Source organism: Hakea prostrata, chromosome 1, assembly GCF_041222555.1.
Source record: "Hakea prostrata isolate BN-2017 chromosome 1, UWA_Hpros_2, whole genome shotgun sequence".
Classification (NCBI taxonomy): Eukaryota; Viridiplantae; Streptophyta; class Magnoliopsida; order Proteales; family Proteaceae; genus Hakea; species Hakea prostrata.
Genome location: NC_142600.1, coordinates 2757834 through 2772011, shown reverse-complemented (window position 1 = coordinate 2772011; position 14178 = coordinate 2757834). Strand labels below are relative to the sequence as shown.

Below are 14178 nucleotides of genomic sequence, written 5' to 3'. Positions count from 1 at the left end.
ATCAATGTGTAATATGATATAATATTCGATGCAAGACAATACATCTCTTAAATTACTTGACCTATAAAAGAATTTGAATTTAAATTCAAGAAATAATCAATAAATATAGAAATAATTTGAATTTGAATTCAAACCAGCATGGAAAGAACTTGAATTCAAATTCATATGGCATGTTAAAATTGTATAAAATATATCCTAGTGTATATAACAGGTAAAAACTCTTCTAAATAAATCCTCCTAAATATCAATTTTTTTTTTGGGAAACCTAAATATCATTCATAGTTAATGAAAGTATTCCATTCTATGTTTATAATGAAAAAACATTGCATTTCCATTCCATCAATAGGGTTGGGAATTGGGATATCTCAACCCAGATCCAATTCAGACTATTTTTTTTTTTTTTTCAATGAAAATATTGCATTTCATTTTAAAGAAATATATCCCCAAATTATCTTATCATATCTTAGCAGGCTGGGCTGACTCTTGCCATAGAGCGCAGCAGGCCTGTTTCACCAACTCTAATCTCAATTCTAGCATCATGTATTATCGCTGCTTCAGAGTTGAATTAAGACCTCATAAGCAAGCAACTTCTTCTCCCTAAACATACAAAAGATTCAATTAAAAAAAATTTCAATACGTGTTCGTGCTTAGCATGGTTAAAAGCTATCCAATGATGTCTTACCGAAAATAAGAAAGTATCCCACCATTCAATACCATAAGTTTCTATACTAGATAATAAAGTCAATATGATACATGTGATGTGTCTTTTATTTTAAAAGCACGTATTAGATTGTATCAATGTGTAATATGATATAATATTCGATGCAAGACAATACATCTCTTAAATTACTTGACCGATAAAAGAACTTGAATTTAAATTCAAGAAATAATCAATAAATATAGAAATAATTTGAATTTGAATTCAAACCAGCATGGAAAGAACTTGAATTCAAATTCATATGGCATGTTAAAATTGTATAAAATATATCCTAGTGTATATAACAGGTAAAAACTCTTCTAAATAAATCCTCCTAAATATCAATTTTTTTTTTTGGGGAAACCTAAATATCATTCATAGTTAATGAAAGTATTCCATTCCATGTTTATAATGAAAAAACATTGCATTTCCATTCCATCAATAGGGTTGGGAATTGGGATATCTCAACCCAGATCCAATTCAGACTATTTTTTTTTTTTTTTTCAATGAAAATATTGCATTTCATTTTAAAGAAATATATCCCCAAATTATCTTATCATTTCTTAGCAGGCTGGGCTGACTCTTGCCATAGAAGCGCAGCAGGCCTGTTTCACCAACTCTTATCTCAATTCTAGCATCATGTATTATCGCTGCTTCAGAGTTGAATTAAGACCTCATAAGCAAGCAACTGCTTCTCCCTAAACATACAAAAGATGTCTCACACAGTTTTGCAATTTACTGGACATATTATATGCAAAAAATAATGCCTTCTATTACTGGCAACTGAGAATGAGAGCAATAATAATTGCCTTCTAATTACTGCTAGTATCAGAATTACTTCAGTTATGAATATGCATCACAATAGGAAAACACAACTCGAGATGGTTGTGAATAGTTACAAAAAGGGACACAATGGTTTTCACGCAATTGACATTTTTGAGAGGGAGGCACACATTGTGAGAATCCTGGATGGAGGAAGCAGAGCAACAGCTCCGCGTGTTGCACTTGAATACTTCTTATAAACTCCTCTCAGCTTGCTGTCGGCTGCTGACGAGTGGAAGCTAGCCAGTAGTTGTGCACAATCCCTGTCATAGAGAAAGATTTAGATACACCAATGTGAATAAAAGGCTTTGTTTTCTTTTGTTTTGGCTCAAGGAGTAAGAAAACAGCTTACATTAGCTGTGCTTCTGTGTATCCAGTATGCATTTTAAGTGTTTGATTCCACAGAGGGGTCCTATTCAGTGTGCATCTAGCAGCATACACTGCAGAAGCTGCTACCATGGATGGACAATACCTTATGGTGGCATAACGCATCAGACCAAGCTCAGCCAGAAAGAAGACCATGTTTTCCAACTATTTTCAACAAATAACAACACTTCATAAGCATTCTCATCCTCAGAGGAAAATTGGCAATAGAAGAACTCTGAGCAGAGGAAAAATTAAGATTTATTACCTCTTTATCATACCCAGCAGCCTTAATAAATCGGACCAGGAAGACATAAGATGTAGGAACTGTTAAGCTCCATTCAAGCCTGCCCAATATTGTTTTCTCCATCATCAGTATCTGTTCTCTAGTGTAGGTCTTATCTGCAATGAGAATGAAGTCATTGACCTGCACGGAATCATCACAAACACACCAATTCAGGTTGCAAGTAAGTTACCAGAAACAAATATACAGAATAAGGATTGAGTCAAAAACTAAAATATACCTCTGGAGCCCAAATCTCTTCATATTTGCTCGATATGAGCATGGCACCTATGCCAAGCAGCTGCAACTCCCGCCGTGGGACAGTCTTCACCGACAGGAATCTATCCACAATGTGAAGGGTAAGAAACAGTGTTTCAGGAGTCAACTCAAACTTATTATGAACTTCTATCAGCCAGTCTACAAGGATCTCCCTCATCCTCTCATCAATGTCGGGCTGTGACACCATGTAGTCATGAACTCTGCTTTCATGCTGCCAAAACCCACAGATTAGTATGCTATGACAATAGACATAAATTGAGTTCTGGGGTAGGCTGAGAGATAAAGGAGCAACATACCTCACTGAGCTTATAAAACTGGTATAAATCTTCAACGTATTCAACAATTGCTAACTGATCATTAACATCTGCTGCATCAATGTCAACGATTGGCTCCTTGGGTTTGGCAGTTAATCCACAAGCAACCTGGTGGGTAGAAAATGAATAGTTTCTGTCTAATAGAGAACTCTCAGGTCACTTGAAAAGGGAAAAGGTATTCAAAGGAAACCTACCTTGCTCCTAGCAGTTAGGGTTGCTGTGAGGGTCTTCACTTTCTTCCCTGATGACGCTCCCCTCGATTTTCTCCTGTTTTCAAGCTTTTGTGGCATGATCTTGTCCTCTGTATCAGGGCTAATCTCTATTACCGTTTCAGGTACTGGCTTCACAGTCACTTTCTTTTGAGCTACCTTTGCTGCAGCACCTCCCCTTACGAGATCGGCATCAATAATCACTACCCCATCAACAACTTCAGCGCTTGGCTTCTGAAATTTTGAAAAACCCACATCAAATCCGTGAATTTCATATTATTCTGAAAGATCCAACTGCTAGCGCACAATTATTTCTAGATGTACCTTATCATTCTGCGCTGCGCCCTGTGCGTTAGCTAGAAGTTTTGCACAGAAACTTCTTGTGACAGGGCGATTGATCTCTTGAGGCTTCCCTTCCGGAACCCTTTTTGTGACCCCCAAATTGCTAACGTCTTCAAGTGCTCGCCGGTTCTTTCCATCAGCTTCGGCGTTCTTTTGCCTACCTGCTCCAGCGACTTCCGCGACTGCAGATTTTCATGAGAAAAATTAATCCTAAAGAAGGGAAAGAAGAGAAAATCCCCAGAAGAAATTTCCTTATACCCCCTAAATAAGATCATCCAAGAAAAAGTATAAACCAAAGTAATCGAAGACAATTTGAAATTTCAAGCCATCAACACCTTAAACGGAAAACGAAGATAGAAACTGCAGAAAACCCATATCAAGATTCAAAAAATTTGAAACAGGGCACAAGAAGATGCTGTCTGAAAACCTACATACATTGATCGTAAGAAAATAAACCAAGATAGGAAAAACGAACATGATAGAAGAAAGAGAGAGTAATACCTCTTGGTTTTTGTTGAGCAACAGCCCTTGATGCCATCTCTGATTCTTGAATCTGCCCGAAAACTCCTCCAACGGTAGAAATAAGTGATGAAAGAAACAAATGGAGCCTTCCGCTCACAGTCTCGTCTTCACGGTTCGTCGACGCCACCTCGAAAGATCAAAGCGATCGACCTTCTCCAGTCTGATCGTCGTCTCTTTTGTTCTCACTTTCTCGCTTCCGCTATTTTCCAGGCTTGGAACTTCCTTTCTGAGGAGATACGCTGCTACTTTTTTTCGAAATTGAAATAAGGGGACAGCCCTCTTAAACCTTTTTTTGAATAACGTTACTTTTCCAACGGTCCTTTTCTTGTAAATTTTGACTGTTGATCTTCTATAATCCAACGGCGTAAATGACTTCTATTAAATGGGCCGTTTACCGTACCATATAGGAGTGGCAAATGGGTTGCATTACCAAAAAGATAGAAAAAGCAATGGGTTGGTTCATCTGGTCGGAGCGGTTTGAGAGTGATTGCTTTTTCCCCCTTTTGGTTCAAGGTTTTGTTTATGGTAGAATCTTTTTTATGAAAATTTGGGCTAAAGTTACTCTCTCATTAATTGAGATGGGCCTCATAATAGGTGACTAGTAGTAGGATGCAAGTCTAGCCCTAGTGGTCCTAACCTGCCTTGAGTCTGAACAATGTCCAAGTTCAAGATTTTGACTCAATGTAGATTAATGAGAGAGTAACTTTAGGTCAAAATATTTTAAATCATATCGACATTGGAATCTTTATTCTAGGTTTAAATAATTGATTTTTTAAAGCAGGTTTATTAGGTTTAGGGTCAAAGCCCGGGATAGAGACAATGAAAAGGACAAGGCAAATCCATCTCGTCTTGGGTCAATCAGGGACAATCACGATGGCACTGAGTTTGGCTTGACCTATTTGGGGTAAGAATTTTAGGTTCTAAGTCAATGTCAGATCGAAAATAGACTTACCTAATTCACGATTAAATTTGGGTTTTAAAAAACCTAACCCAACCCATCCTTGTTTAGTAGGCATATTAACTAGATCCAAGGGCAAAACAGAAATAAAAATTAATCAAGAAATAACAAAATGCAAGAAAAACTAATACATGGCATGTAAACACTAATCAAGGAGAGAAGACAATTAGTGATATGAACAAAAAAAACTCCCATTACAACTGGAGGAGAAGAGAAGAGTAAATGACAATCAAATACCTGATCTGTCCTTATCACCTTAAGTTCTTTCCTCTTTTATTGAACAGAAAATAAGATTTATTTTTACTTTTTTTAGTATAAAAACAAATATGTATTAGAACTTAGAAGGCAAGCAAGCAAGCAGATACAGAGACAGATTAACTTGAGTTTCTAATTATCAGCTAATGCAAAATATAAGTGGGATTTTTTTTTTTATTTTAACTTTAAATTAGAAGTAACTCAGTAAGAACGATGTTTTGATTTAGCGCTAATCCAATAAGAAAAAGTATTATCAATTTCACCTGCTGCCATTTGCCAGTTAATTAAATCCTTGGATGGAGGAAGGGCTTTACAATACCAGTTAGAACAGGTCAGATTGATTCACTGATACAAGATCAATTAAGACTGATCTGTATCGATTATTTGATCTAATCCTGATTGCTGTCAAAAGGCTCAAACCATGCATGATGGTGGATAGATTACTTTGACATCAACAAGTTGGCCTGAATCATCAGTGCCTCTCAACAGATGATAACAAGGTAACAACCGTTGGTCAGCGAATAGTTCAACCACTACATTCTATGGAATTTTATTTTGTTTTGTCCAACAAATTTTCGAGGCAGTGAATCAGAATCTTTCTGCAGGAATTTGTAAAAACTCATAAACCAACAGCAAGTCAACCTCCGAAGATGATAAGCCCTTGAGACTTCCAACTCAATAAAAAGATTACAGGCTTGTTTTTTCGATTAAACCCACAATCTCAATCTCCAGAAAACACAAAACCCATCTCCCACCATGTCTTCCTTTGAATCCTTCTTTGTAGGAATCTGCCTGATAGCATCACTTTCTGTGATTTCTGGACTAACCCATGAAAATCAAACCCGGGCTTCGGTTTTGGATGATAAGGGAGAACCAACCGCATATGAAATGCTTGAAAGATTCAATTTCCCACGAGGGATTCTCCCAGAAGGTGCTAATGGATATGTGCTTTATGAAGATAACAGATTCGAGGCCTATCTGGATCGCGACTGCAAGTTTAACGTTGATGAAGGAGGGTATACTCTACACTACAACAAGAAGATCACAGGACGAGTTGAGTATGGTGTTTTGAGGGACTTGAAAGGTGTCACTGTGAAGATCTTTTTCTTATGGTTGGGGATCAACGAGGTGACCAGAGAAGGGGAGAATTTGGGATTCTATGTAGGACCCATATCGGCTTCTTTTCCCCTCGACAATTTTGAAGAATGCCCTCAGTGCGGGAATGGGGTGGATTGCCCTAAACTGGTTTCGGATTCTCGATGAAAGATGAACAGGAAGGAACTTCTTTCTTTCTTCTTTTTTAATCTTTTCTTCTTCTTTTGACTGTGATGGTTCATGGTTTTTCTTATGCCATAAAACTTGATATGATTCGAGTTGGTTAAACATGGATCATGATGTTATCTGTTGTCTAGGTTTTGAATATATGACCAATGGTTTTCCCAAGAATCAAGCTTGAGAATTTTTAGATGCAATCATTTTGAACACTAGTTTTGATGTTGCTCCTGTATCCTAGGGAGAAAAGATTGCATTTTTTTCCCCCCGCGATTTGTTCACAAAAAGAGTCAGACTGATTTTAATGGCTCCGTGCAAAAGAAAGTTTTCCCTGCTCTTCTCGTTAGTTCAGTGAATGTGTCCTTTTATTATATTAATGGAGCTTATGAAGATCAGGTCCTTGGATAATGAACAGAAACCGAATATCCTAATAGATCCTTGCGACTGATATAAAGCCAGATAGCTTTTGAAGGTTAGGGTAGAGCAAACTGGTCTCCATCTTTCTCTTTGCTTTACAGAATGAGCTTCTGCTAATCCTAGCAATCACAAGGAATCTTATTGTCGGGATTAAAAAGTGATCAGTATGTGTGATATCTTATTTATTTCCATGTCAAGATCAGAGCCTCTTACTGTTCAACGCAAAAGAAGTTTGATTGTTCTTCGAAGGTTATGTTCTTGCTCCTGAGCAAACTTGCCTAGATCATGAATCCCGAGTGGAAAATTCCACTTTTACAGTGCTTTCACCAAATCAAACAGTTTCCTGCGATGTCTAAGTTTGATATTTTTCAACCTTTTCTGCATAACTCAACAAAGATTCATTTCTTCGTAATTTCAAGCAAGTCAATTATGAAGTGAATGTTGAGTCTAGTATGATCTATGGTTTCATTTCGATTTGAACTCACTAAAAATTCAGCAAGTACAAAAATGAGGAAGAAAATCAATTTAACCTAAAATCAACCCTTATGCTATGTTTATGGTGGTGGCATTACCTGCAAAAATCCTGTTATTCAGGTCAATATTATTCAGATGACTGATGAATCTACAGGGAGAGTGGATGGTACAAGCATATTACCTGTAAGTACTCCAGAGTAACTACCAAGCAATAAAGGGAAAAACTGCCCTGGACGAAGATGATCTGTTTCTCTTTCTTTTTTGTTGTTTCTTGTTTCTTGTATTTCAGAAAGAGGAGGAGAAATAGAAACAGGAAGAGGGGGAGATCAGAAGCTAGAGATTGTCCGTACCCGGTTCATCAATGATAGACTTAGCTTAAGAGAAGAAGAATCTGTTCTTCAAAGACTGAAATCTGAAGCTCCCCAAGACATGCCAAATTATCGCCTGTGACAATTTCATGGTAGCAAAGATTCTTCTTAGATGCAGAAAAGGAGGCCATGAGATTCGAACAGCATCTCAAAATGATGTAAAAACCCAATAAACTTCTGTGCAAAGAAGGGCAAATGTGAAAGACGTATAGACTGAAACATTGGTTGGTTTAATGTGTAACAAACTGCTGCGTACAATGCCTATGATATCTCACTTGAAATCTGTAACCTTGTGATGCTCAAATCATCACCAATGTAAAAATATGATTGCATGTAAAATGGATACAAAGTTGTTATCCAACAATTACTGGATGATCCTTGAACAGACTACTTGAACAGACTCATTAACTACCACCATTTACAATAATCTAAGTCACCTAAAGGAACATCACACTTGCAACTCCCCATCTCATCTGTTCAGTCTCTTTATGGTTTACAGACTTCCCACTGGGTTTAGAGGAAAGACTAATGGATTTTGTGAATGACATCTCTTGTCCCTTGTGTCGAAACTGGCTGCTCCTTTATGCGAGACAGAAGGAAGGAGACTTGCTCAATTGCAAGATCCAACCTTTCCTTTGTCTTGGAAGATTCTGTGACGAGAGTTGATACCATAGACTGCAAGGACTGAACACGTTCAGCATGATCATTTGGATTTATATGGAAAAGTTTTGTAGGTGATGTGTTGATCCGACGCCACCGACGGGGTAAATACTGCTCTGGGATCTGGAAACAGTTCCCCGTTGAGAGGACCCGTAGTGCATGCCTGCAGAGAATACCTGAGAATTCAAACTGATGGCAGCTACAGCTTATGATGCCTTCCTGTGGAATCCAAATTACTTTGCGTCCTCCATCCAACTTGGTGTGGTGTCTTACAAGGTAACAATCGTCACTCATTTGAAAGGAAGCATAATGTGCAGCCAAGACAAGTTGTTCCTGGAGCTTACAGAAAGCATATGGTGTAAGAACAGTTGCGGCATGTGACTCCATAGGGGCTCCTGTTTTCAGGCAAATGTTCTGAAGATTCTGCTGCATTGTTTGTTGTTCACCTGCTTGATCTTTGAAGTCAACAGCAACAGCCACCTTTTGCAACGCACAAAAAAAAGAAAAGTCAGTAAAAGAGCAAAAGCCTGTGCAAACCCGATTCCCCACCCCCAAAAACCAAAAGAAAAAAAAAACCAATTCAATATAGATTTTAACCAGAATTTTTGACACTTGATAAGCACATTCTGTTTGTACCAAAGCTGGTAAAAGCAGAACAAGAGGCTGGAGTGTGGTTTTTTTTTTTCTTCCGGTTGTTGGGGGGGGGGGGGAATGGAATGTGTGGCAAGGGAGAGAGGCAAGCTTTCACAATGGATTAAATAGTTATAGCTCTCCATAGTACATGTTCATCCAAGGTAGTTCACTTTTTGCCAAATTAATGCACGGACTGGCAAGACTAAGAAGGGATCCAAGAATTAATAGGATCAGGTATCACAACTGCACATTTTATTTATTTGGATGGTTTGCCCTAAATTGCCAGGGAAGAAAGTAAAGATTAGAAAATGCCATTCACAACTTTCCTTAAATATCAACCCCTCACAGTGACTTTTGCTTCATAAATGCCCAGAGCATTGAATATAATAATTTTTTTTCTTTTACTTAGATGGAGTCCATACTCCATTACTCTATAAAAAGGAATACATATATGTGGCAGACAACCATCAATCTTTTGTTTCAAAACTTGACTAGGAATCAGCTGAATCAAGCCAGTTGACTTGGAATTCAACCAGGCCAATCCCTACTAAACTTCGTTCGCTGAATACTTAATCCAACAAAATTAAGGCAAGTCGGGCCAATTCCAAGTGCAACCGATTCTTGGACTATAGTCACAATACAACTTGGGATCAAATCAAAGTAGATGGAGACCAATCCCATAATACTTAATTTCAGATTCTAAAAACTATGCTTTACCTGAATGAGGGTTTTCATTGTAGTCTTTTCTTTGGAGAAGGGGGAATATTTTTTGCACCATCAAGGAGGAAGGTGTGGATGTAGCCACAAGACAGGGAATGTGGCTTCATAAGCTCAACTTTTCATGCAAGAGGGAACAGCCAATACAGATTCCAACTAAAATATCAATCCCTCATGGAGTTGGCAGTATAGCTTTGGTATTCTATACTTACATCTGTTAACCTCATGTTAATTTTTAAACCTTTAATCAGGGCATGAACCAAAGGTAATAGGAAAACACAGTTCTTGTTTTGAAATAAGGTTTGGGTGCACATGTGGATGGATGCAGATAGAGAAGCCAAAATAGAGAAAGAAAATACATACTTGTTCCACAAAGTGTGCTAGCCGAGTTTGTGCACTTAAGAACCGCTGGATAAACGCATTGATAGACTTTGAATGGTTGGCTTCAGTCATTCCGGCAAAGAAATGGCTTCTCAAGTAGGGTAGGGCCCAAAATGTTCGTAAAGAAAACAAATTGGAAATGTGCCTATTTGTGTGTAACCCAAAGGAATTGACCATGTCTCTCCACCCCAATTCAAATTCCTCTGTTGTCTCCATATTATAAAGCCGATAGAACTCGTTCTTCCACTCATTGTATCTTTCTCCAAGTCCAGCATTGAACCAAGATGGAAACTTTGCCAAAATAAACCAAATGCAAAGTGCATGTTTAGTCCTTGGCATTTCAATTGCTATTGCTTCCTTGAGACACATATTTTGGTCAGTGAGAACCGTTTGTGGAGCCTTCCCATTCATGAACCCTAGAAATGCCTATCAAATTCATAAAGCCAACATACAATATCATTATAGAGTGAAGCAAAAAAGGAAACCAAATGAAGAAAAAGAGAGGTGGTAATTGAGCTTATCTTCACAAGTATCTAATATATGAAAAGTATAACAAGCCACATCAATAAACCACACCAATCAATTGGCACCTCCCTTGGTAGGTACATGCCAAAAATGAAACTAGCTACCCAATGCTAGCAATAAAAAAAACCTTAGCATCCCCCAAACAGCCAATTTTGTATTTCACAGCCATCCAGTTGAGGTCTAGACCTAAAAAATGTTACAATTTTCATGATTTGGTAAAGCCACAACCAATTGGGTGGTCCAGATCAAGAAGTTTGTAGACAGGAGATTCTCAACCTAGATTAAGCCATGCCCCATCAAGGGTGACCAACTGATGGTCTAGATCATTGCACATTAGTAAACCAACCTTCAATGTGGCTTGTTTGGTTCTATTGAGGATGATGAACCTCAGCCAGGCAATATGTTCTTGACTCCTTTACCTTCAATGCCCATGAGAAGGACCGCATGTTTTCCTCTCGCAGGAGACCACACCCGAAGAAGCAAGGCATGCCATAGTTATTCAGGCCAACCCAGATTCCAAGTGGCATGTCAAAGGCAGTCAAGCGATGGGTTGTATCGAACACAACCACATCACCAAAGATATCATATGACTCGATGGATGAAGCATAGGACCAAGCAATGTTCTCTAACCTGTTGTTTGCATCAATGGTATATTCATATCTGAAGTTGGGGTCCTTGTCCTTGATGTTTTTGCACATTCTTAAAAGGTCTATGCTCCCATCTTCCTGATCAACTTTTCTAAATGACTGAAGTAGGTTCCTCACATCCTTCTCAGTGAATGGCAAGTACCCAGGCTCCACACACTTCTCAAGCTCCATAAGCTTCATCATTTGCTGCACAGAGATGCCAGTTTTGGCAAACATAAAAATACGGTCCTTGTCAGCATCCGATATGGTACGATATGCCGGTAAGAAACGGACTTGGTTTGGCTCCAAGAGCTCATGATTATGGTGATTTGAGAAGCCTGTGACTCGCCATTCAAGAAGCCCCAGGTCCATGGTCTTACTGATCCGCAGATAAGCTTGGCACCCACATCTTGATGACTTACGATTTCTTTGAGGTTTACTCTCACTCAAAGCCTTAACTGGCGTGTTACCAGCACGATGGCAGACAAAATATCGTCTTGTAAGCCCCTTACCAACCCCATCTTTTCCCTCCGTTCGATGGCGACGGATTGAGAAACCACAACATTTCGCAAACTCACTATAGAACTCATATGCAGCATCATGAGTTGCAAACCTTTGGCCAATGTATGGAATTGCATCATTGGGATCTTCCAGTAACAGCCTTGTTCCTCCTGGCAATTCCTCATTGCTGCTTGTTTCATCCAACGAAAAGGATCTCTGTTCTGAGTGATCATCATAGGCCTCTATCAGTTGTCTGTCCTCTTCAGACATTCCTTTTGTCCTCTACTAAACTCGGGGTAAGATATAAAACCCTGTGTCCAATATTTCAACAATAAGATCAATGAGTAACACAACACAACATTACAGGAAGAAAAAAAATGGAGTAACCAAGAGAAAATAGACAGTTGCATTATAATTGATGAGCAAGGCATGAGGGTAATGTTGGCAAGTCATGAATCCAGTTCCAGCCAGGCTAGGAAAGAAAGCAGCAACTCAAGGTTAGTTTTACTACCAAAACAATTTGTAAGGACATTAATATGAACATGTAATCTAAATTAATGATTCAACTCCAATAAACACAACTTGGAGAACTATTCCAACAGCCGGGCAGGGGGGGGGGGGGGGGGATCTAATCTAATGAAGCATGTAAAAGAAACAATATGAGTTTTCCCATCATTCTATTTTGACCCCCATCTATTAAAAAGGTGGAATTCAGGAATTAAGATAGAATGAAAAGTGAATTCAAAAAATTGAGATACATACCCACATACACCAATAATAGAAAATCCCATAGGTTAATGTATCAATCAAGGTTTTGTGTGATGGGAACACCAGCATAATAATGATCTCCAGTGGATAGTGAACCTTGAGGCAAACTTTTTCTTCAAAAATAAGATTTTTCATTCATCCACATTGGAAAAAGCATCTCCTAATCCACAGATTATGACAGCCAGAAAATAGCATTTTTAGAATCTCAGATGATAAATCTTCATCTACCCAAAACCTCAATTCCCCCATTTCTTATCATCATATGGTGTACAATTATAAAAAATAAATCATTGTGTTCTTTAAAAATACTGTAAAGGATTTATAGAGTAGAAAGAACATGGTATCTCTATTTATGGAAGGAACTGAACTCCAGATCTCCACAGAGATGAAGATGGCTACTGTAATGCCAACACAGAATGCCAGAATCAATGTGGAAAAATTACACAATGAGAAGATGGTGAGATGTCCCTTCTTCTCAGTGTTAAGGAAATGGCATATCAGAGTATAATTGGAAATGGCTTCTCGGTGACATGGATGTTTAGATGCCACACCAGAGAAGGGACCTCCATGATTCCATGGACATATCCTATCAATCCAGCTCTACCCAAGGCTGAGAGTTTGCAGTCGAAAGGCAAAAACGAATCAGAATTAAGAAGAAAGAGAAATATAGCAAAGCTAGCTGGTGGCTCGTAAGGACAGGAGATGGAGCAATCAGGGTTCTGCATTCCAAGCATAGAGAGCATCTCACATTCAGTATTCCTTCTTAGATTAGTTTTACCCTTCACCAACATTCATCTTGGTAGCCCTTCTGCTGATTTCAAGCATCTTGCAGCAACTAAAGAAACCATGCAAATTTAATAGAGCATCTGGGGTAAAAAGAAAGCTAAAGCTTCATCGTCAGTGCCATCAGAGTTCAAAAAATACATAACCAAATTAACTTTATGTAGTTTTATACTTGGATATTCAATTGTAGTTACAGAAGCAAATAGGCCGGTCTTCCCCGTACACTGACAAACACTAAATACAAAATAGAATGGTTTTGAAAACTCAAAGACTCAATGCAGCCATGTGAATATTTCTTTCCTTACTTCTGTCAATATTACAATCTATCCTCATCAAAAATTAATTTTTCCTACGCCAGTATGACTAAATTTGCATAAACATTGATGCCCAGGCAACGAAACGGTTTTGTTCATCATATGAACGGGCAGAAACGAGCCACCGAAACAAGAACGTATACTCCAATCATTTAACAAGCTTAAATTACTAATGAAAACAAATAAAAAATCCAAATGGGTCTGTCAATTGTCAAAAACCACTTACAAGAATTAAAGAAACGGACCAGTATTCCCATTATCAATGTTAAGTCAAAAAAAATGCATTCCTTCTATGAGGAACACTGAAAAAGGGGGGAAAGAGAAGGCGTAGTGAAAATGTGAGAGAGATTACCCAGGAAAGAGGCGAGCAGCGCAGGCTGATGACTAATCCGCTGACGAACCCTAACTTGCGCAGGTATGCGATGAGGGCTCTTTAACTTGCGCAGGGCTCTTATACGAGGCACATCGTCTCATTCTGTTGAAAAGACTTCAATAGCCCTATTTTATCCGGATTTTTATCCGATCGAGTTCCTCGGTCCTCCAGTCTCCCGTTCGATCGTTGACACGTGATAAATTTTGATCTGACGGTTACAAATATTTCATTTTTAAATGAGAAGTTGGGGTTGAACTAACTTCCCTCTTCTTCCGTTTTTCCTGTTGAGGCTGGGAGCTGCCGTTGTTCTTCCGTTTGAGAA

General features: G+C 38.4%; 2 protein-coding genes across 3 annotated transcripts; both read right to left on the bottom strand.

The window, feature by feature from the left end:
- Positions 1–1218: 1218 nt before the first annotated feature.
- On the bottom strand, positions 1219–4077 carry LOC149026644 (G2/mitotic-specific cyclin S13-7-like). Its single transcript, XM_089154953.1, has 8 exons — positions 3811–4077; positions 3292–3491; positions 2953–3201; positions 2741–2866; positions 2407–2655; positions 2151–2309; positions 1872–2050; positions 1219–1782 (listed from the first exon to the last, which is right to left on the bottom strand). The coding sequence occupies exons 1-8, from the start codon at positions 3845–3847 to the stop codon at positions 1617–1619; spliced, it is 1365 nt and encodes a 454-aa protein (XP_089011079.1). The 5' UTR covers positions 3848–4077; the 3' UTR covers positions 1219–1616.
- Positions 4078–7711: 3634 nt separating this feature from the next.
- On the bottom strand, positions 7712–13954 carry LOC149026643 (protein FAR1-RELATED SEQUENCE 11-like). Of its 2 annotated transcripts, none has more exons than XM_089154934.1 (4): positions 13836–13954; positions 10911–11929; positions 9949–10392; positions 7712–8715 (listed from the first exon to the last, which is right to left on the bottom strand). In XM_089154934.1, exons 2-4 carry the CDS (start codon positions 11886–11888, stop codon positions 8101–8103), a joined length of 2037 nt encoding a protein of 678 aa, XP_089011060.1. In that variant the 5' UTR covers positions 11889–11929; positions 13836–13954; the 3' UTR covers positions 7712–8100. The 2 variants fall into 2 exon arrangements, with proteins under 2 accessions (XP_089011060.1, XP_089011068.1); XM_089154942.1 differs by lacking the exon at positions 13836–13954 and adding an exon at positions 13710–13825.
- Positions 13955–14178: the final 224 nt, after the last annotated feature.

Bases quoted from the DNA above. Each gene is read 5' to 3' on its own strand.
- LOC149026643 (XM_089154934.1), bottom strand. From the start codon at position 11,888: ATGTCTGAAGAGGACAGACAACTGATAGAGGCCTATGATGATCACTCA. The intron at 10,393-10,910 runs GTAAAGGAGTCA...TGAATTTGATAG, and splicing joins CCTTCTCATGGGCATTGAAG to GCATTTCTAGGGTTCATGAA. The intron at 8,716-9,948 runs GTATGTATTTTC...GCGTTGCAAAAG, and splicing joins TAGCACACTTTGTGGAACAA to GTGGCTGTTGCTGTTGACTT.
- LOC149026644 (XM_089154953.1), bottom strand. From the start codon at position 3,847: ATGGCATCAAGGGCTGTTGCTCAACAAAAACCAAGAG. The intron at 2,656-2,740 runs GTATGTTGCTCC...GGGTTTTGGCAG, and splicing joins AGTTTTATAAGCTCAGTGAG to CATGAAAGCAGAGTTCATGA. The intron at 2,051-2,150 runs GTAATAAATCTT...TGTTGAAAATAG, and splicing joins CTGCTGGGTATGATAAAGAG to TTGGAAAACATGGTCTTCTT.